At 40.8% G+C, this 21,224-nt stretch overlaps 3 protein-coding genes across 9 annotated transcripts in view; 1 reads left to right on the top strand and 2 right to left on the bottom strand.

The window, feature by feature from the left end:
* Positions 1 to 23: 23 nt before the first annotated feature.
* LOC107591884 (uncharacterized) lies at positions 24 to 2,486 on the bottom strand. Of its 3 annotated transcripts, none has more exons than XM_016281162.1 (3): positions 2,076 to 2,486; positions 1,668 to 1,824; positions 24 to 528 (listed from the first exon to the last, which is right to left on the bottom strand). In XM_016281162.1, the coding sequence occupies exons 1-3, from the start codon at positions 2,475 to 2,477 to the stop codon at positions 248 to 250; spliced, it is 840 nt and encodes a 279-aa protein (XP_016136648.1). In that variant the 5' UTR covers positions 2,478 to 2,486; the 3' UTR covers positions 24 to 247. The 3 variants fall into 3 exon arrangements, with proteins under 3 accessions (XP_016136648.1, XP_016136649.1, XP_016136650.1); XM_016281163.1 differs by having other exon boundaries at positions 1,668 to 1,823; positions 2,081 to 2,486; XM_016281164.1 differs by having other exon boundaries at positions 2,097 to 2,486.
* A 647-nt stretch (positions 2,487 to 3,133) lies between these two features.
* tmem129 (transmembrane protein 129, E3 ubiquitin protein ligase) lies at positions 3,134 to 13,109 on the top strand. Its single transcript, XM_016281161.1, has 5 exons — positions 3,134 to 3,189; positions 3,225 to 3,470; positions 11,014 to 11,488; positions 11,567 to 11,726; positions 12,563 to 13,109. The coding sequence occupies exons 2-5, from the start codon at positions 3,266 to 3,268 to the stop codon at positions 12,803 to 12,805; spliced, it is 1,083 nt and encodes a 360-aa protein (XP_016136647.1). The 5' UTR covers positions 3,134 to 3,189; positions 3,225 to 3,265; the 3' UTR covers positions 12,806 to 13,109.
* Positions 13,110 to 19,118: 6,009 nt separating this feature from the next.
* Positions 19,119 to 21,224, bottom strand: part of LOC107591881 (mitogen-activated protein kinase kinase kinase kinase 4) — a 59,883-nt gene continuing 57,777 nt past the window's right edge. For all 5 annotated transcript variants that reach the window (XM_016281155.1, XM_016281158.1, XM_016281156.1 and 2 more), the window contains 2 exons: positions 20,469 to 20,608; positions 19,119 to 19,344 (listed from right to left, as the gene is read on the bottom strand). In XM_016281155.1, the coding sequence (XP_016136641.1) occupies positions 19,261 to 19,344; positions 20,469 to 20,608 (224 nt within the window). In that variant the 3' untranslated portion in view covers positions 19,119 to 19,260. The remainder of the gene's footprint in view (positions 19,345 to 20,468; positions 20,609 to 21,224) is intronic.

Below are 21,224 nucleotides of genomic sequence, written 5' to 3'. Positions count from 1 at the left end.
ATGAGAAAATCACATTACACACACACACGCACATCTTTATTCATGACTAAACATTTGATGAACACTTTTTACAGAAGCTATGTGGTACTATGAAACAATAACAAACACCTACCAGTGTTAAACAGATGCTGGATTGCTACATTATCGCTACCTTTAACAAACCAGTGCAGGGCTGCAGAAGACTGCATCGGGATGAAGAGTGTGTGAGGTGCTCCTCGAGTCTCTGAGAGCTGTGTGTGTGTGTGATTCAGGACTCAGTCCTGCTCTGCGCTGGGCTGGCATCAGGCTGTGTGCTGAGCTGAGACGAGGGCAGGAGGCTCCTCAAGCCTGAGAAGAGTTGGCTGACTAAGGCCTCCATGGACCGGCTGTGTTCGGCCAGCACTCGGGCAATCAGACGCTCCTCTCGGAGGTGACTCTGCTCCAGCTGGCGCTCCAGCCATGTGTTCTGGCTCCGCTGCAGTCTCTCCAGAAAGCCCTGATACTGACTGTGCAGCGCAGCACAACACGACCGCCTGCGCTTCAGCACGCCTGAGAACACAGCAGACAACGGCTGCCATCAGCTGCATGACTTCCTCTGATCACTGTACACGAACAGGTGTGCTGTGCACAATGCTGATAGCTCTCTAGTTCTCAAATCCTGCTCACTTTCACACACCGACAGATAAATAAAGATAAATTAAAACAGACAACGTACTGTATATGTGATGCTGTGCAAACTAAACATATTTCATAAAGTAGGAGGCCTCTAAATATAATCAGATGTCAGGATGCAAGACTCTTTTCAGATTATGGTTGCATTATCTTTATTTTGAAAAAAAAATAAAAAAATGTTGCTTTAATTCAGTATATTAAACTCGCCGGACACAATTTGAAACTTCACATAAATTAACCTCAAAGGCATAGAATCATTTAATGTATCACATGACTGTTCATATTTAAAGGAATAGTTCACTCAGAAATGAGAATGTGCTCATCCTCAGGATCATCCGAGATCAGAATGAGTGTGTTTCTTCATCATATTTGGAGAATTGTAGCATTGCATCAGTGTCTCAGCAATGGATGCTCTTCAGTGAATGGGTGCCGTCAGAATGAGAGTCCAAACAGATGATAAAAACATCACAATAATCCACAGCACTCCAGTCCATCAGTTAACATCTGGAGAAGACAAAAGCTGAAACAAATCCAGCATTAAGACGCTTTTAACTAAAATACATTGAGTCCATAATCACGCTTCCTCCAGTGAAAAAGTGCATCTCCTGTTGTCTCTCACATCACAATCTAGCCACATATTTGTTTAGAGCTGTATAAACGCTGCTTGATCTATGCAGATCTCTCTCCTGATTCAGACCAGAACACTTTTTCACTGGAGGAAGCGTTATTATGGATTATGGACTCAATGGTATTTTAGTTAAAAACTTATTAATGCTGGATTTGTTTCAGCTTTTTGGTTCTCCAGATGTTAACTGATGGACTGGAGTGCTGTGGATTACTTGTGAATTATTGTGATGTTTTTATCAGCTGTTTGGACTCTCGTTCTGACGGCACCCATTCACTGCAGAGCATCCATTGCTGAGACACTGATGCAATGCTACATTTCTCCAAACCGGATGAAGAAACACACTCATCCTGATCCCGGATGCACTGAGGGCGAGCGGTGTGTGTCAGACCTGGAGCTGCGCTCTGCTGGGTGGAGGTGGAGGTGAAGCTCTCGGTGGATGTCGTGGAGCTCTCGTGTGACGCTTGTGTGAGGATCAGGGGCTCATTCTCGGTTTTCACTGACTGGATTTCCTGAATCCCACCTTCCACATCATCCACCACATTATCTTTAACACAGACAAACACGCAAGGTTAGAAATCCTCGAAAAGATCGCTCTGTGCCGCACTTCACCCTTTCTTTCACTGCACCACATTAGGTCCTATTTTTGTCTGACTTAAGTTCTATATGCATGTATGTTTATTTATTATTTCTTTATAGTGCTGCTTCTGTTCTGATCAAGACTCCCAATAGTTTCTGATAAAACTTCTTCTAATATCTCGTGGCAATGCATCTACTTGCATGCACTAGAGATGTGCCACTCACCCCCAGCCTCATCTTCCTCCTCCTCCTCCTCCTCTCCATCCTCGAAGGTGAAGCCCTTGCTGTCGGGCTCGGTGTCGGTGCTGACAGCCACAGGTCTGTGTCCGAAGATTTCCTCCATCGTGTCGAAGTGTCTGAAGGCCGCGTTAGAGCTGCTGCTGCTCTGCTTCTTGGCCTTGTAGTAGATGGACTTGAGTGTTTTCCAGCGGTGCTTGACCTGGTCGCAGGAGCGCGTGAAGCCCGCCTCCTTGTGCCGCGCGCAGACCCTCCGGAAGATCAGGCTGTTGCGGTGCTTGCGTCCGTCTGTGTAGCGGTCGATGTTCATCTCCTTTAGAGTCTGCAGGAGGAAATCCGTCTCCTCCTCGCTCCAGAAGTGCGTGCTCCTTCGGCTGCTCGACATCTGATCTCACGGACGCCGTTACAGTATATATTCCGTTACAGTCGTCGGGATTCAGAATAAGACGTTCGGGTGAGACTAACGCGTTTCCATTCGGGTTTCAGTAATGGACAGAACGGAAAGCTAGCCGTGAGGCTGCGCGTTTAAGGACACGGCCAATCACAGGGCTGCGCCCCGCCCCCGGGCTGTCGAGCGCCCGCTCTCATTGGTCGATCTCTCAGCGGTTGCGGCCTGATAGGTCGGGGAGGCTGTCAGTCGATCTTCGGCCCGCCCCTCTGAAGGCAATCGGATTACAGCGCTCACATGACGCACAATAATCCTACACAGAAATATGACTCGCGCACAGGGAACACAACTCTTCTGCATAATTAGGAAGCCCTCTTGGGAAAATACATGGCGTTGCTTTTAGCTTTTATCACCGTTCATTCATTTCGGTTCACCGAAAACACAGATTCTGATATATACAGTTTATACAAGCATAAAGCATTGCGCTTCGAGATTTAATCCTGCTTTTAAGATCAACAGAATGTATCAGACGCGAGTTGTTTCTTCTCTCTTTTGGTCCACACGCTGGAATATATCCTGTACAGTTCGTCTAACGCGCGCAGTTCCGGCGGCTTTTATTTTGAAAGCGTCCCTGCTACGCGCTGACGTCATGACGCAGCGTCAGACACCGTGCTTCCTGAATCCTGAGCTGTTCGCGAAGACGTGTCGTGCCCATAGACTGTATAAACACAGGCCGTGTCTCGCGTGTCCGACAGGAATGCCACGGTGATCCCGGAGGGTTGAGCATGGATCGTCCGGACGCCACCTTCACTCTGGCGTATGTCGTGTTGGCGCTGTGCTTCGTGTTCACGCCGAACGAGTTCCGCTCGGCCGGGTTCACGGTGCAGCACATCTTCTCGCAGTGGCTCGGCAGCGAAGACATCGGCTTCATCCAGCACCACCTCCGGAGGAGCACTCTGACCGCGCTGCTGCACTGCTGCCTGCCGCTCGGTACGCGCCGCGTCCCTGGATGCAGTCACGCGCAGCTCTCCTACAATACTGCACCTATGGAGGTAGAATGACGTCAATAAGATTTGCATACGCAGGGTAAGAGTTGTGGAAGTGTACAGAAGACTGTAAGCAGCGCAACAGAAGCTTTGTAAAGGTGTTTTTATCTGCGCTTACAGTTTTGGCACGATTCTCTCTCTCACTGAGTTTCGCAAGCGTGAGGAGGAGGGCGGGGCCACCTTCTTCTTGTAGCCAATCACACGAGGCTCTCGCTGACTCTCCATTTACTCCGATCTGATTGGTTCAATAAACACATCATGCGCCAGACATTAATCTTCATTTAGTTCAGGATCGTTCTCGCTGCCGGAATGGTACTTTTAATGTACACATAGTAAAAAAATAACAACGGAATTAAAACATTATATTTTATAAGTTGTGTACCTTTGGATGTCCTGGGGGTAAGCAGATAAACATCACATTTTCATTTTTGGATGAACTATCCCTTTAAAGAAGGTCTAGTATCTGCACTAGGTTAATACATGCATAATTTCACCTGTCTACTGATCCATTTTTTTAAACACAAATTTGGTTCAATAATAATTAAACCAACAGTAATACTTTTTTTATTTAACATGTTGTAATTTAAGGGATTTTACAAAATATGACTAAAATATTTATCTCTAACTTGTTCACCATTTATCATCTGTAATACTATCGTGTAACCACTAGATTGCTGTTTAACTCTCTATATATAAACATGGCTGTGTGTTCCCTAGTGGCTGGGAACTTTGGATTCCCACATAATTAGTGACTTGTATTTGGATATATATTTAGACATTATTAAAGACATATTTATCAAAGTTTTTGCATTAGTCAAATCTGGACACAAAGAAAGCATTTTGTTACTCCTTCTTGCTTCATATAATAGCTTGATCAGTCACATGAAAGTAATCGGTGTTAAATACCATAAACAGAAACATGGTCTGAAAAATTGACAAATTCATATTTAAGTAGCTTTATTGGTTTAGTAAAAAGGTTTTACAAAGTATAGCACTCTGATACCCATAGTGTTGCGCATTGTCACATAACATCATTTTGATTATAACGTTTAACATCAACTCAGTGGTGTAAGTAGATTGACATTTCAATGTAAAGCCAAACCAAATAATGTTAACACCAGCTTGCAATTCAGTATGAACACATGGGAGTCTAGCCTAAAGGAACACAGCTTATGAAAGGAGCGTGTTTTAATTACGTTGTTATTTTTTAATGTATTTTTTTACTGTATGTGTACATTAAAAGTACCATTCCGGCAGCGAGAACGATCCTGAACTAAATGAAGATTAATGTCTGGCGCATGATGTGTTTATTGAACCAATCAGATCGGAGTAAATGGAGAGTCAGCGAGAGCCTCGTGTGATTGGCTACAAGAAGAAGGTGGCCCCGCCCTCCTCCTCACGCTTGCAAAACTCAAGTTGGTGAGAGAATCGTGCCAAAACTGTAAGTGCAGAGAAAAGAAAGACGGAGCTGTACATATCGGTTTATTTCGGGAACTTTTTGCCCCACATACACAACAAGTAATTTAGACATTTGCAACAGTTAGTTTTTTACACATACAGATTGGTTCTATGCAGTCAATCCATTCTGCAGATCTTTAAACTGTTGTTTTCGCTTGCAAATCACTGTTCACAGGCTTGCAGTGCTTTTGACCGTCTTTTAGCGAAAACAACGTGCCAAAAGTGTAAGCGCAGAAAAATGGAAGTCAGAAGCATGCAGATCATATTTATTTTGCGTTAGCATGAAGCTGCAGTTTCACAATACCTGAATTACACTTTCGAGTAACAGTAAAATGCTGCAAATAATTATTTCTTACGCTTGAAACGCGATTTACACCTTTACAAAGCTTCTGTTGCGCATGCAAATTTAATCTACATTTACAGTCTTATGTACACTTCCACAACTCTTACCCTGCGTATGCAAATCTTATTGACGTCATTCTACCTTCATAGCACCCAGTACACACACTATTAACCGGCATGACGTCTTTAGTACGCATATGATTATGCATATGATTATTACATTTTTTTAATTACATATGCTTAAGATTAATCATTGAACAACATTTTGATATGACAGAAAATATGTTTTCAGTTGTGGTGAATTCGTGTTACGGGCAAACCGTATGTCTCTACACTCTCTGATTAAGTGCTGCTCATATTCATCTATTTTGTGCATTCTGCCATATCCACTGTGGCTACTTTAAAAGAAGGCTAAAATTATTATTATTAGTAGTAGTTGATTTTTTTTAAATGTAAAAATCTCACTAAGGACACAGATTAATCTAGATTTATTGACTATATTCTATTTAAAATGTAAAAAAATTAAAATAAATAAACAGTCAAAACGGTTGAGGATGAAAGTAGAAAGACACACTGTTAACATCTTTTGATTTAAAATGCATTTTAGTGTTATGTTTCAGCATGCAAACAAACAATATATAATTGAGTTTGAAGTTAGTGTAATATCCCTTAATCTTTGCTCGTCTTGATTGACACTCACACAAATTATAATAAGAACTAATCTATAATCATAATAACTGCGTTATTCAAGAGCTCCTGCAGGCTAACTTAGTTGAAAATGTCCTCATTTTGACTCATTTCAGTGGTAGGCCTCGTCTAAATTCAATTTAATGTAGATAATCTTGATTTTAAGATTTTTGAACATGAGATATTGCAACAGACATTGCACAAAATGTAGTTTAAGGGACATGAAGGCAATTTCAAGCAAATGGAAAAACGGTGCACAAAATAAATGTGTGAGATTATATAATTATCTGACAATTCGTCCCCTTGGAATTATAAGGTTCTATCTGACATTTTTTGTCAAAATTGAGTTATTCACATATTCTTATTCTGTGACAACATATTTACATTATGTGATAGATTTTTTTGGTTGCACTTTATTTTACAATACATGTACTTACAGTGTACTTACTGTGAGAAAGTACTGGTAATTAGGGATTTAACGGTATGAACATTTTTTATCATGATTATAGTGACCACAATTATCACGGTTATCAGTATTATCACTGTATTGTTAAAATGTGCTGGAGATGTTGAAAAAGTACTGACACATAAATCACTAAACACGTTTTATATTTAAAAATCAACAAACAACAAATAAAATTACTTTTTGTTTGCATAATCAGTAAAACAATAACATTACCAATGATGTTCGGATTTTAAATGACAACTTGACTCACAACAGTTTAATAGCATGCTGAAATATCTAATGTAAATGTTCAAAAAAAGCTTTGAAAACGTTTCATAAGGCAAACCTCACATTTCAGCCTTTAAATAAAGAAAAGAAATGTCAAAATGATTGATTAATAAATGATTATATTTATTTTATCTGCTCCATAAATAATTCTAGATAACTTATCTGAATTGTTTAAATGTGTATAATCCACATAAGCTTGTTTTTCATCAACCGGTCAAAATTGACAGCAGGGCATGCAAAGTCGGTCCGTTTTTGGCCAGACAGAAACTACACATAGGCTGAATGTAAATATAAGTCTCTGTAAATCCACTCGCTGACAGCAGGTGGCGCTTATGGAAAAGCTGAATTAGAGCTGTTTCCCATAACTTTCATGGACAAAGCATTATCGCGATTAAGGACACTTCCTTTAGGTATTACATGGAGCGAAGATGAAAACAAAATGTCATCGATTCTTTTCTGAAGACAGTCAGAACCTTCAGAGGTACATTCATATAATTCATTCATTCAAATATTAATTTGTATAATTCCCTTAGCACTCTTTTAAATCCTTCCAGCTTTTCTGCCCTGTTTTCACACAGAACGAAACTACTCCGCGTGCTGTGCGCACGCAAAACTGTTACTTAAAACCGTCTCCAGGTTACGCATGTAACCATGGTTCCCCGAAGGGAATGAGAAGCTGTGTCGAAACGCTACCGGGACGCCTCCAGCGTGACCATGCTCTGAATCACATGTGTAATCAGTCCAATGGATGGGCGAGACGTCACAGGCGGGGTGACGTAGCGACCAGGAAGTATAAAAGCATGTGCGATGAAACTGGCGTCAGCTTTTAGGAGTGAAGCATGCACTGGCAGGGATGCCAGAAGTATGGCCCTGAGAAGCAGCGTCTCGTTCCCTTCGGGGAACCATGGTTACATGCGTAACCTGGAGATATTCCCCTTCAGGAACTCGAGCTGCGTCAAAACGCTACGGGAACAAGAATGCCCATGCCGCCAGACTTGCAAATCCCTGCCTAGTGTGGAAAAGCACAACTTCTGGAGGAGTGAGCCTTGACTCCCAAAGGAGAGGGGAGATCAGAGGACTCAAGGCTACGGAATAGCATCCTGATCCATTACTTGGCATAAGCTTCTCTGGCCGGAGGACTCGGCCTCAGCGCACCACGGAGGAAACGTGTAAGAAGAGGGTGTCTTCCCACTGAATGGCCACCGAGAGGGGCGTGGTAGGCCGCAATGGCCGCCACAAAGACCTTTAGGGTGGAGTGGGTCAACCCTGCAGATAAACAGGCCTGCAGGAACTCCAGAACTGTACCAAACGGACAGTTAGCTGGGTCAAGCTGGCGGTCTCCACACCAAGAAGTACAGTTAGCTCTGGTTGGAGGATGGTCTCAACAACCTCGGTTGAAAGACCAAAAGCTATGAGTTGTGCCTCCTCAGAGGCCACACCCACAGCTCCGGGCGGGGGCACGCCCTTCTCCTCCTGTGAGAGGAGATCTCTCCTGACGGGAATCTCCCATGGAAGCGCCGTCGAGGAGAGAAATCAGGTCCGAGAACCATACTCGGCCTGGCCAGAACGGGGCTACTGGCAGTCGACTGACCTCGTTCCAGTGCACTCTCTCCAGAACTCCTGGGAGCAGAACAATCGGGAAAAAGGTGTACAGACGAAACCTCGGCCACGTCTGATAATAATAATAATAATAATAATACAAATAAATACTTAATTTTATTCCTCAGAATTAAATGCAGCCAAACAACCAGACGAGTAAACCCGGTCTGGTGTGATAAGATTCATATCATAAATTGAAAATTTATGTAATACACGCATTGCCTTGGCAGCACGCGAGCTGCTTGGTCACACAAACAATATCAATCTCCTTGGAGAAAAATAGCTGCAGCAGCGAGCTCTCACTCAGAGGGGGAAGAAACCGCAGCGCGGGCTTCTGAGCCTCAAGAGAGAGGGCTGGATCTAGGGAGTGCAGGCGGAAAAAGGGCGAGCCGCCCCCAACCCATCCGCTAGATCCACGTGCGATCCCCGTGATCTGAATCGCCGCCGTGCATCAGCAATAGCGGGACCGAACCGCGAGCTCGCAAGCACGGACACACTTATTTCCGAGAGCTGACTGCGCGAGCTCCGCTCCCCAGTAAATGCTGCTCATAATAATATAGACAATGTTTGTGCGACTGTAAAAGAGCTCCACTCCACAGTAAAGCTGCTCATTATAATATTAGGCATAATATGCTCGTGTAACTGATGAGCTCATCGACGCCCTCATCAACCTCCTCGAAGGAAGACAGGTGGAGCGTCAAGCCCTCTCACCGGGGGGAAAGAACCCCGAGAGCGGGTGCTGGATCTGGTAGGTGAAGAAGAAGATAGGGACTCGCTCGTCCACATTCCCTCCACTGGATCCATATGCGAACCCCATGAGCACAGTCGCCGCTCCACCTCGGCGAAAGCGGGGCCGGCACCGCGAGAAACGCCGGTGAAGACTCCCTCCTCAAAGAGAGCCCTCGGAGAGCAAGCATACACAGTGACAAACATTCGCAATGCAGACAGTCAACCTTTATGTATCCCCCAATTGTAAGTCGCTTTGGATAAAAGCGTCTGCTAAATGACTAAATGTAAATGTAAATGTTGTACCCAAGCAGACAACACAAACTGTGTGTATCCCCACCCGAAATGTAGCGCGGGCAGGGAAGAACACACAGCCTGAGATGCTGCCCGCTCTCGCTGTTTGTTTGTCTACACTCGTATTGGTAAAATAAAGAGTGATAATGGACAGAGAGCACCAAATAAGACTGACAAACACAGAGCACTTGCTGAATGACAGAAAGCTGATGCCGGTTTCACCGCACATGCTTTTATGCTTCCTGGTCGCTGCGTCACCCCGCCCGTGACGTCTCGGCCATCCATTGGACTGATTACACATGTGATTCAGAGCGTGGTCACGCTGGAGGCGTTCCCGTAGCATTTCGACACAGCTCGCGTTCCTGAAGGGGAATGTGCTTTATGCGGGACAGAATTTATTTATCGCGAGTTGTTCAAATCAAATCTAATACGGTTTTAATAATAATTAAAAGATGAAACGGTAATACTAACCTTGGGGAATTTTATCCTGATTTATCATCAAACGATCAAATCGTTACATCCCTACTGGTAATATAAGGTAACTACATGGGGTACGTTAAGGGTAAGTACCTAGTTCTTACCTAGTTATTGTAATGACTAAAATAAGAACATAGTATGTACATGAGTAACAGGACTGTAAAATAAAGTAAAACATTTTTTTTTTAATGTTGTGTACATTTTGGGACTTTTTATTTTAAAAAACCAAAAGGTTCTATCTGCACAGTCGAATGGAATGAAAAACCTTTGAAGCTCGATATCTCAAAACTACCCTGAATGCAGTCTATCGAACCTTATAATTCCAAGGGGATGATAATTATCAATACAGTGGACATGAAAGGTGCGCTGAATAATAGATTGCTTCGAAACAGAATGGGATTTTAATGTGATAGCTGTAATATCTCATATCATGCATTAGGGCTGCACGATTAATCGAACGCGATTAATTGTGATTGTCATGCGTATCTCGTCAGTAAAGCCGGTTCTGTGATTAGTAGTAAATCTCTATCACCTGTTTTCAGATGGAGCAGCATTTACTACACAGAGCCATAGTTCCCTGACAAGCTATGCAAAATCACGTTCATAATCGCAGACGATATAATCATAGGATTATGAAATCTATAAAATCGTTCTTAATTTAATGCACACAATATTTAATTGTATTCTAAGGAGTGATAAAGGCTATGTCGATTAGCATTTCATTATAGATATTATTATAATTTTCATCATAATAAAGTATAAGAAATTTAGTTTATCCAGCTACCGCTATAGGGATTTCTTCTTCGGGCATATTTGGATTTTCAGCGCGAGAGCGCCCTCTGGCTTTCGGATGGAGATTTACTACTGATCACAGAACCGTGTTTCACTGAAAGATATGCATGACAATCGCAGCTTCTGCCTAATCGCGATTTATTGCCTTTGCGATTTAATTTCGATTAATTGTGCAGCCCTATCATGCATGCAAACAGCTCAGACGTTTTCTTCAAGACTGGCCATAACTTTTTAAAGTCCATGGCAAAAAGCTTGACTACTGTAATTTGAATCTGAAAAGCAAGACTGGTGACTTCTAAAGCTAACTCTGGTCAAGCTATAGTCTCAGCACCGCCGGCCTGTGTTTTCCTGTGCTTCTCACATTCCTGCTGTGTTTCAGGATACTACATAGGAATGTGTGTCGCAGCTCCAGAGCAGGATCTGCTGCAGGTGCACCGGGCAGCTCAGGGCTGGCAGCTGTACTTGGGCTTCTCTCTGGCTGTGCTGCTGGTGAGCTGTGTGCTTGTGTTCTGCTGGTCCAGACGCGGCTGGGAGAATCACCCCATCTGCAGGGCGCTCAGTGCACACGCCTTACCGCGGTCCAGCTGGAGGGCCGTCGCCGCCTCCATCAACACAGAGTTTCGCCGCATAGATAAATTTGCTTCGGGCTGTCCGAGCGCGAGAGTGATCGTCACAGACAGCTGGGTGATGAAGGTCAGCACTTACTCGCTGCACATAGCCCTGCAGCAGGACTGCCACCTGACCGTGACCGACTGCACACAGCACAGCCTGTCTCCTGAGCTCAACGCTCCAGTGCAGATCCTCACCATCAGAGTGTCCAGCATCAACCCCCGAGTCCAGCCCTTCACCATCAGGTGTGTCCCGTGCTGAAGAGGGGCGCGCCTCTGTGGAGATCTGAATGCTGAGCCAGTGTTTCTGTGCTTGTCTTACAGGCTGAAGTCCAGCGAGTATGCCGAGCTGCAGGAAAAACTGCAGGCACCCATCAGAAACGCTGCTAATGTGGTCATCCATCTGAGCATGAGCGAGCTCTTCCTGGAGACCTTCAAGACATATGTGAAGATGAACGCGGTGTACGAGTGTCCGAGTGGACAGGTGAGCGCGCACCCATGCACACACAGTATTTATTCATCTGGTTAATGATCTACATTAACATTTTAAAGGAATAGTTCACTCAGAAATGAGAATGTGCTCATCCTCAGGATCATCCGAGATCAGGATGAGTGTGTTTCTTCATCAGATTTGTAGAAATGTAGCATTGCATCAGTGTCTCAGTAATGGATGCTCTGCAGTGAATGGGTGCCGTCAGAATGAGAGTCCAATTATAGAAATTATAGAAATTAATACTTTTATTTAGCAAGGATGCTTTAAATTGATCAAAAGTGATGATAAAGACATTTATGTTACAAAATATTTCTATTTCAGATAAATGCTTTCTATTCATCAAAGAAACCTGAAAAAATTCTACTCTGCTGTTTTCAATATTGATAATAATCAGAAATGTTTCTTGAGCAGCAAATCAGCATATTAGAATGATTTCTGAAGATCATGTGACACTGAAGACTGGAGTAATGATGCTGAAAATACAGCTGCGCATCACAGAAATAAATTACAGTTTAACATATATTCACATAGAAAACTGTTATTTTAAATAGTAATAATATTTCACAATATTACTGCTTCTGCTGTATTTCTGATCAAATAAATGCAGGCTTGGTGAGCAGAAGAGACTTCTTTAAAAACCTTACTGTTCAAAAACGTTTGACTGCTAGTGTAAATGTGAATGTCATAGACTGACTCGAGCGTGTTACTCGCAATGCTTCATGGGATATTAGTGGATCTGTCTGTCTGAATGAAGCAAAGCACCTGAACTGGCTGGAGACTGTTAATGTGTTTTAATGAGCGCTGTCCTGCATGCTGTGTGCCGTCAGGAGCTGGAGCCGTGTATCGGCTGTATGCAGGCCAGTGCCGGCGTGAAGCTGCTGCATCTGTGTGACGGTGAGGGAGAGTGTCAGCAGTGCTACTGCCGGCCCATGTGGTGTCTCACCTGTATGGGCAAATGGTTTGCCAGTCGCCAGGACCAGCAGCAGCCGGAGACGTGGCTCAGCAGCAGGGTCCCGTGCCCCACCTGCAGGGCCAAGTTCTGCATCCTAGATGTTTGCTCCGTTGAATGAGGAGACCGGTCTGAAGCTGGTGTTTAAAACCTCTGTGCTTCTCAAACTACACACCGATCTGATGACGGAGAACGAAACCCTTCAAGAGCTGCTCCAGCTCATCTGTCAGCCCAAACTCAGCAGAAACAATGATATTTTAGCTACTCTATCGTATTTGATTTGAAGTTCTAAGGATCTAAATAAATGAACGTCATCAAAACTTTGCTGTTAAACCTGTCGCACTCAATCTACTGCATGCATTCTGTCGTCTGATTGATAGTTTGTTTTTATCCAGTCAAAGCTCTTTTAGTGTAATTGCTTCAGCTCGAGCTTCACGTGTCAAATCTTGACTGATTTTGATCAAGTAAACGGCAGAATAACTGCAGTGATATCTCCAGATGAACACTTACTGGACTGAAGCAGCTCAGCTTTACTTGATTCTCCATCATCATGTTTTAGAGTCTCAAATCTGATCCTCAGGATCTTTTGAGGAGCGTTTGTTTCCAGAAGCTTTACTTTCACTGTTCCTCAGCGGAGGAATGATCTTCTCAAGCCTCCAGAACATCTCACATCTTCTGATGAGCCTTTATTTCTTCAGCTCTCAATCACTGCATTATATGTTTGGATAATTTCAATCTCATCTTACTGAGACAGATTTCTGGAGATATAGAGCAATGAGTGATATTTATAGCATTTTATGTCAGTATCTGCTCTACTGTTATAAAGATATAATTGATTTACATTACAAACACCAGAATCTCATCACTTTTTGGTCATATAAATATCAGCATCTGCACCAAATTGCATAGTTTTGGTCAGTTTGGACCTTGTTTTTTTTCTTTCATATTCTCACTATATCAGACAATATGATCCATACAATCTGATGGATCAAATATGATACTCAACAAAAAACACATATGCAAAATGTGTGTTTGTCTTTTTCTAGGGCTGTAAAGATTCAATAAACTGTTCCATAAAAAAAAAAGCTTTTGTGTGTGTGTTTGGAGCTAATGATTTATTAACGTAGTAGAATAAAGCAGGGTGAGGCTGAAAGCCATCGAAGCAAAACGAGGCCGCTGAACGAGCGCGGCACACGGCTCGAAAGCAGCGGAGCTTTTATTATGCCACAGTCGACCGCTTCCGCTCCTTCCGGTCGTGCGTATGTGGGGTAAAGCAGCAGAGCTTTTATTATGCCACAGTCGACCGCTTCCGCTCCTTCCGGTCGTGCGTATGTGGGGTAAAGCAGCAGAGCTTTTATTATGCCACAGTCGACCGCTTCCGCTCCTTCCGGTCGTGTGTATGTGGGGTAAAGCAGCGCTGTTTTATCATACTAGATACATTTGAAAGTTCTGTTATAATGCTACTCTGTGCAGTCGTCACCGGTCTATTAAAACGCACAACATAAGTCAAAAAAAAGTTTATCACAAGTGGGTCAATATCACAATAAAGTGCCTTTGAGACTTCTCAATTTCCAAAATAAAAATGAGATTTTTTATTAAACTTCATATTTGTTGTATTAAGGAGACTGTAGGCTGTTAGTGGGTCAGCAGAGTGAAGAGGAGGGGGCTCAGAGCACATCCTTGGGGGGCCCCAGTGTTCAGTGTGATGTTGCTGGATGTGTTGCTGCCGACCCGTACTGCCTGAGGTCTTCCAGTCAGGAAGTCCAACAGCCAGTTGCACAGCGAAGTGTTGAGCCCCAGCTGGACCAGTTTGTGAATGAGCTGTTGAGGGATGATTGTGTTGAATGCTGAACTGAAGTCTATGAACAGCATTCTGACGTATGAGTCTTTTTTGTCCAGGTGTGTGAGTGCTGAGTGGAGGGTAGTGGCGATGGCGTCATCGGTCGAGCGTTTGGACCGATATGCAAACTGGAAGGGGTCCAAGGAGGGGGGGAGGGCAGACTTGATGTGGTGCATGACTAGCCGTTCAAAGCACTTCATGAGGATGGGGGTAAGTGCAATTGGACGGTAGTCATTGAAGCAGGATGGAGACGACTTCTTCGGGACTGGAATGATGGTGGTAGCTTTGAAGCATGTGGGGACAACAGCCTGACAGCCTGACTTAGCGAAAATGTCTGTGAAGACATCGGTGAGTTCCACTGCACAGTCTCTCAGTACACGCCCAGGAATGTTGTCAGGACCCGGAGCTTTGCGTGCGTTGATCCTGCTGAGGGATCTCCTCACGCTGTCCAATGTAGAGTATATACATTTTCATTACATAATGATTATAAAATGTAGATTTTCAGAAAGATAATTTGTCCCTTTCTCAACAATACATTTTACTAGGAAAAGTCTTTTGAAAAATTGAAATTACTGCAACATATTTGTATCCATATCAAATATGCGAAAGTTGCACTTTCTTTTCTAAATAAAATCAAACCACAAAGATATCTGGTCAAACTTTCAATGAATACTAACTGGCCCTCATTTCTTTAAAAATAAATCACACAAAAGGTTTTTCTAACTTGTTTAAGTAATTAGTTTATTTTCATAAAAGATGAAGATGACAGGGTGGACCTTGGCATGACAGGGTGGACCAATGCATTGAAGAGGACATCAGATAAACAACAGGAACAACAAGAAACCCTTAAGTAATATAAAGAATTATTTCAGAAATATATATTCTACACTGCAATTGTAAATTAATTTAAAAAGGCATTTTTACATTTTTAAGGCCATTTTTTCTTACCTTATTAGATGTATGCATGATATTTGGTCAAATTCTTACATTTTAATCAATAATTTAAATTAGAATAGTAAGACACTATGGGGCTGTCCCAAAATCAAATGAAATCATTATATATATATATATATATAATATTAATTTCCACAGACTATACACTGCACTTAGAAATGCATAAATAATGCTATGAGATTAATGGGTTTTAAATGGGTATTAATGGGGTTTTTAAAAATGTAATATTAAACTATGAAAGTAATAAAAAATGAAACGATACTCTAAATATAAAACTAAAGCCACTCACTAGATTTGTTAAAAACACAGATTTATTCAGTAACGAAACACCACTTTGTGTTGCTCAGAGATGCACAACAGTTTCAGTAGATTTTTTGGAACTATTTGTAGAAATAGAACAAAAACAGACAATATTGACAGTATTGGGTTTAAAATGTTACTATTATTATATATTTTTTTGTTTATTAAACTGTATAAAGTCAATATCACATTTGCAATCTAGCAGATATTCAGGAAAATGGCACTTTTGCTTTGGGCATTTTTTGCCCACTTATCTTGAATGTTAGGCACATTCTAACTGCATTGTAATAGGCTATGTCACAGTGAGTTGTTGTTCATCACTAAGCAACTGCATGCAATGTAAGATAGCATACAGTTCTGGGCTGGGGTGCATTAAATGCATTTATCAATTCAACATGGTTTCCCCATAATTAATCACACCATTTGAACATGTTAAATCAATAATTTTGTTAAAACATTATCAGAATTTGGCAAAAACTATGTACATGTCCCCCCCTGTCGTGTACCATGTCCACCCTGTCATGGAAGGCTTGGTGACAGGGTGGACATTTTTGGTTAACGTTAGCATTTAATAAACACATGGTGTACCTTCAGTCAGCAAAGTGGTTCATTGTTGAAGCTGGTTAAAATATATATTTTGAATTTCTGAAAAACTTTTATGTAAATTAATATTTTACTATGACAGGGTGGACATGTTAAGCTTGGCAACATGCAACTACAAACACAATATGATGAAAATGAGGAAATATAAGTGTAGATACTTAGTGTACTTGCAGCAAATGTTTTAACCTCCACTGAAGAAAGGCAAAATGGGGGTGGAGATTTCACTGAGTAGATCAGAGTGTTTCTTAAAGGGGCATTTACAACATCATGACAGGGTGGACAGCAATTTCATTGACACATGCAAAATGCTTAATATTATTATGAAAATAGAATATAAATGAACAATCTGACTTGTTTTGTTAACAACTGGCTGAGGGCAATAAGAATATTTAAAAAATATTTAAATATTTTGTTATTTATCCACTTTTTACACTCATTGAAGTTAGCTGAGCTGCGTGAGGGACATGCCAAAATCACACACATCCAATCAAAGAAATTGGTATAAAATGAGAAAAATAAATTTCAAGAGACTGTAGTTGTAGTTATATGTGTGCAAATGTTTGGTCATTTATCATATAATTTCAGAATATCATTATATTGTATTATGTTCATAATGACTGAGTGATTCTGATGAGGACACCAAAGGCACTTTATAGTGATTTTGACCCAAGTCGTGTTTTGGGCCCACAATAAGAATTTCAGTTTTATCTTCGCTCAATTAAAAAAAAAAATTGTGTTCATCCACTTTACAATGCTGGACAGACAGACAGACAGCCTCTCTAATACAACAGTGCCTCTGAACTCAACTGAAATGTATATTTGTATATCATCAGCATAAACATTACAGTTCGTCATATTTCTGAATTATGCTGCCCAAAGGGAGATAATAAAGGGAGGGAAAATAAAACTGGCCCAAGAACTGATCCTTGTGGAACACCATGTAATATTTCATATGTTGTGTACATTATGTTTGTATGGAAGGTTTGTGCTGATGTAGCAGTTATGAACAAAGACATACTGAATGGTCTATTCTTAAAGCATTTATTTGGTTCAATTCCTTCATGTGGCACACAACATACACTGTATATGCAATATGCTGTTACAGTCTAAACCTGACATACCTGCTGAGTACATGGAACCTCCTATTATGCTTGATAATAAACTGTCTATAAAACGCAGTATTCAGAATATGTACAGTACAGGAAATGTCAGTCAAATATCACTATTACAAAGAAAAAAGCTTTTAATTAAATTAAAATTTTCTGTTGTTAATGTGCAGTATTGACTTTTAAAGTTTGACCCAAAGCGCACAAACCGACTATGGCAGGACATTTTAATGTTAAAACAAAACCAAGTTCAGAGTTTTACATTCATCATGTCTCACACACAAGCCAGACAGCATTCAGAGCACATTAAGGCACGGACACGTCCTGATAGAGGGAAAAAAACGAAAAAACAAGCCTTTCTATGAGCAGAGTGTGATTGAACTGATGAGCAACAGAGCTGATCTGAGCATCAGATTCAAAATGGTTTCCTAATGGAGCAAAGAATTACAAGACACTCCTGAACCACTACACAATACAATTCAATAATAGCTGTCTGATGATACTGTTGTGTGTGGAGCTCTACTTAACGCTCATCTTCTCCATGTACTGAGATGGTCTGTTGGATTACAGCATTGTGACGGACAGTCTTTTGCTGCAAATGATAATGCTCACGTCTGTTCTCTAGTGTAAAATCAACCCTATAAAACCCTTTGGGTGCCATTTTTAGTTTTATTGTCGATAAAGGAGTGAAATCAATAATGTGTGGAACTATAACAGCAGTATTTAGCAAGTCAGTCTATACAAGTGATGTGAAGTGCAGGTGCTTCAGAAGCATTGCATCTTTACAAGCACAGGTGTTTAGAGTGCAGAAATATAACATTTCAATGCACCGTTGTTTCATCCATCCATCTGATCCCAAACTCCACACTTCTCTCTGATTTCCAACATTTCGACTTTCTTTAACTCTTTCATACCATCATCCTCCACTTCCTGCTGCTTTGCTTTGCTCCATTAATTTTCCTGATTTAAAGTCGAGAGCCAACAGTCACCTGCGTCACAACTCTCTTCTCGACACATTTACGTTTATCGTTTAGTCTGCATGCATAAGACCTGCAACCAATAACTAAATAACCTTTAATTAGATCGCTTGTATCATGATAACGTGTCCAGTTATGTTTGTGTTTTAGTACAGTGAGAGCTATAATAAACAAAAACAATAAACATAAACTGACATTTGTTATAATTATTATTATTATTTTTACTTTAAGCCTGTGAAATGAAAGCTGAATGTCTGCAGATATCGGACGATTTCAGTCATCAGTAATCAATAATTTCTATTCTGAATTGTCGGCATATTTCCCCCAAAAGATGTTACAATATTTGACAGTTACTCTGCAAGCTGTTAGTATTGGTTTCACCGTGTACCAGCCATGGTTGTTATTATACAAAAAAATAATTAGGGACAAAATATTAAGTCCTTTTTGCAAGATTTGACAAGGATACAATTAAAATACAGAACAAGGTTTATGTTTCAAGCACAGATAAAGACAAAAGCTGACACTGTCAGACAACGCAATATATCAATTATTTTACATGTATTAAATCATACAATATGTATATGTATATATACATATTGTATGATTTAATATATCACTTGTATATATATATATATATATATATATATAACTTCTATTAAAGATGTTTATATGTGAATACAGTAAATTGAAAAGAAAAAATGAGAGTTTGAATGAACAGATGGTTGGTTATGCGATATGGAGTGTGTACTCTGTCATTTGGATGCTTCTATCAGGAACAGCCTGTGAATGAAGACGATCACCAGCTGAAGAGAGAGTTCTGTCCTAACGCCATGAAGTAGATCTGACTGCATCCACCCGACTGCACCGACGCAAAAAACACCTGCACACACAGAGACACACACACACACACACACACACACACACACACATGCTTTCCATTTCTATGCTTCATGTGTCATGCTTTTTAGCCATTTATATGCTTATGATGCTTATAATAGTTCTTTGTTCTGGTAGAATAATCTGTAGAGATTTTCTGTAGGGATGCACGATATTATCGGAACGTTATCGGAATCGGCCGATAAAGGCTTAAAACATAAGATTCTCTGTTTTGAATCATGTCATTTATTTTTAGAATGCATATACAGAATAGCGTGTCCGGTGTGCGACAGTCAACAGTCACTAGTGATAACAGAAATACCATTAGGATTGTGTTTCTGAATATATAAAGCACTAGTGCGTTCAGCAGCAGCCTCCCCCGGTTCCTAATGCCTTTCATTTATTTAGGGGGCGCTGTTGGCCTACTTGTAACAAAATGAAAAGTAAAATACACAAATAACATTAGGATTGTGTTTCTGAATATATAAAGCAGTAACTAATGTCATAAAATCATGAGTCTGTTTTGGTTTAAAGGTCAGAAGCTATAGCTTACATCAATAAAAATCACAAACCTGACACGTGCAAATTAAATAATTATATATATATACAGATTTATTCATTAATGTGAAATATATTTTTTCGAATTGATTCTGGAAAACTGAAATACAAGGAGCTCTAAAAGATTGTTTTACATTTTTACAGCTTTTTGTTTTGCTTTATACCATCTATTAATGTTAAATCTACCAATAAAATGTTAAGGTTTCAACTGCATCTGTCTGAAAATAATAATACTAATAAAAAAACAGCAAAGATTGATTTTATTATAGTTATTTTCAAAGCTTTCAATGTACCCTCGTTAAAAAAAATACTTTAATAATGTTTATTAGGTCTAACAAATGTTTTTTTTTTGCTCAAAACTAACCAAAATATTTGTGTTTATAATTTATAAGACTTTCCGTTGTTTCCAAACAAAAGCAAATATATATCGGTATCAGCATCGGTTATCGGCTAAAATGATTTGAAAAATATCGGCATATCGGATATCGGCAAAAATCCAATATCATGCATCCCTAATGTACTGCATTTCTAAATGTGATATTACACAAGCACACAGAGATGTTTTCTCACTTTATCGTTTCTCTCACACAGGAACTTGAGTTTCTGAGCCTTCTTGTGCATGAAGACTCCCTCTAGACTGCCAGTCGTGGCGGACCTCAGCTCGATGGCTTTCTCTCCCCATCCCATCACTTGATTCGACTGAAGGTAAGCTGCAGATCAACAACAACATCACATCAACCAGAGCCACGAATAAACACCGCCAGCTTATTCAGTTCAGTAAAGCTGAGATGATCTGGAACAAACTGTGTTTGTTAACATCAGCAAATCTGAACAAGAATGAGTCCAGTTTCAACACCACATCTGCATATTGATCTGAACGATACGAACAGTAATCAGCTTGGCCGAGTAGCTTTAAAAAAATCCTCTTCATCATTAATCGATTTATACATGATTCATGATTTATGATGCTATATTATCAGAGGTTGTATGTTTGTTTTTGGAACTGGTTGATCGGAGGCCTCATTGAACTGAGCTCATGCACCTGTTTTTGATTGAAAAAGCATTATTTGTGGGTAACTTTGGATATTCATTTTTGACCCGGAAGTGTAGGAAAGTTAAAAAAAAAAAGAAAGAAAGAAGAATTATCTACACATTTCTAGAAAGTTGCTATAGCCTATAGTTTTTCTGAATCTGAGCATGACTGTGACTGGGCCGTACACACGAGTGTTCAATAAACATCAAGATAACGGTCAATGACAGTTCAGACACAGTAGGGGCTGTTATTTTGTCTAGTCATGGCACTTTTCTCTGCACTCTAAATTCAAG

This window comes from Sinocyclocheilus grahami, unplaced genomic scaffold, assembly GCF_001515645.1.
Source record: "Sinocyclocheilus grahami isolate Dianchi unplaced genomic scaffold, SAMN03320097.WGS_v1.1 scaffold147.1, whole genome shotgun sequence".
NCBI lineage: Eukaryota > Metazoa > Chordata > Actinopteri > Cypriniformes > Cyprinidae > Sinocyclocheilus > Sinocyclocheilus grahami.
This window is presented reverse-complemented; position numbering and strand designations above follow the sequence as displayed.

Coding starts and splice junctions, on each gene's coding strand:
- LOC107591884 (XM_016281162.1), bottom strand. CDS start 2,477: ATGTCGAGCAGCCGAAGGAGCACGCACTTCTGGAGCGAGGAGGAGACG. Junction 1,825..2,075: donor AAGATGAGGCTGGGGGTGAG/TGGCACATCTCT, acceptor GTCTGTGTTAAA/GATAATGTGGTGGATGATGT. Junction 529..1,667: donor CCAGCAGAGCGCAGCTCCAG/GTCTGACACACA, acceptor CTGTGTTCTCAG/GCGTGCTGAAGCGCAGGCGG.
- tmem129 (XM_016281161.1), top strand. CDS start 3,266: ATGGATCGTCCGGACGCCACCTTCACTCTGGCGTATGTCGTGTTGGCG. Junction 3,471..11,013: donor GCACTGCTGCCTGCCGCTCG/GTACGCGCCGCG, acceptor GCTGTGTTTCAG/GATACTACATAGGAATGTGT. Junction 11,727..12,562: donor ACGAGTGTCCGAGTGGACAG/GTGAGCGCGCAC, acceptor GTGTGCCGTCAG/GAGCTGGAGCCGTGTATCGG.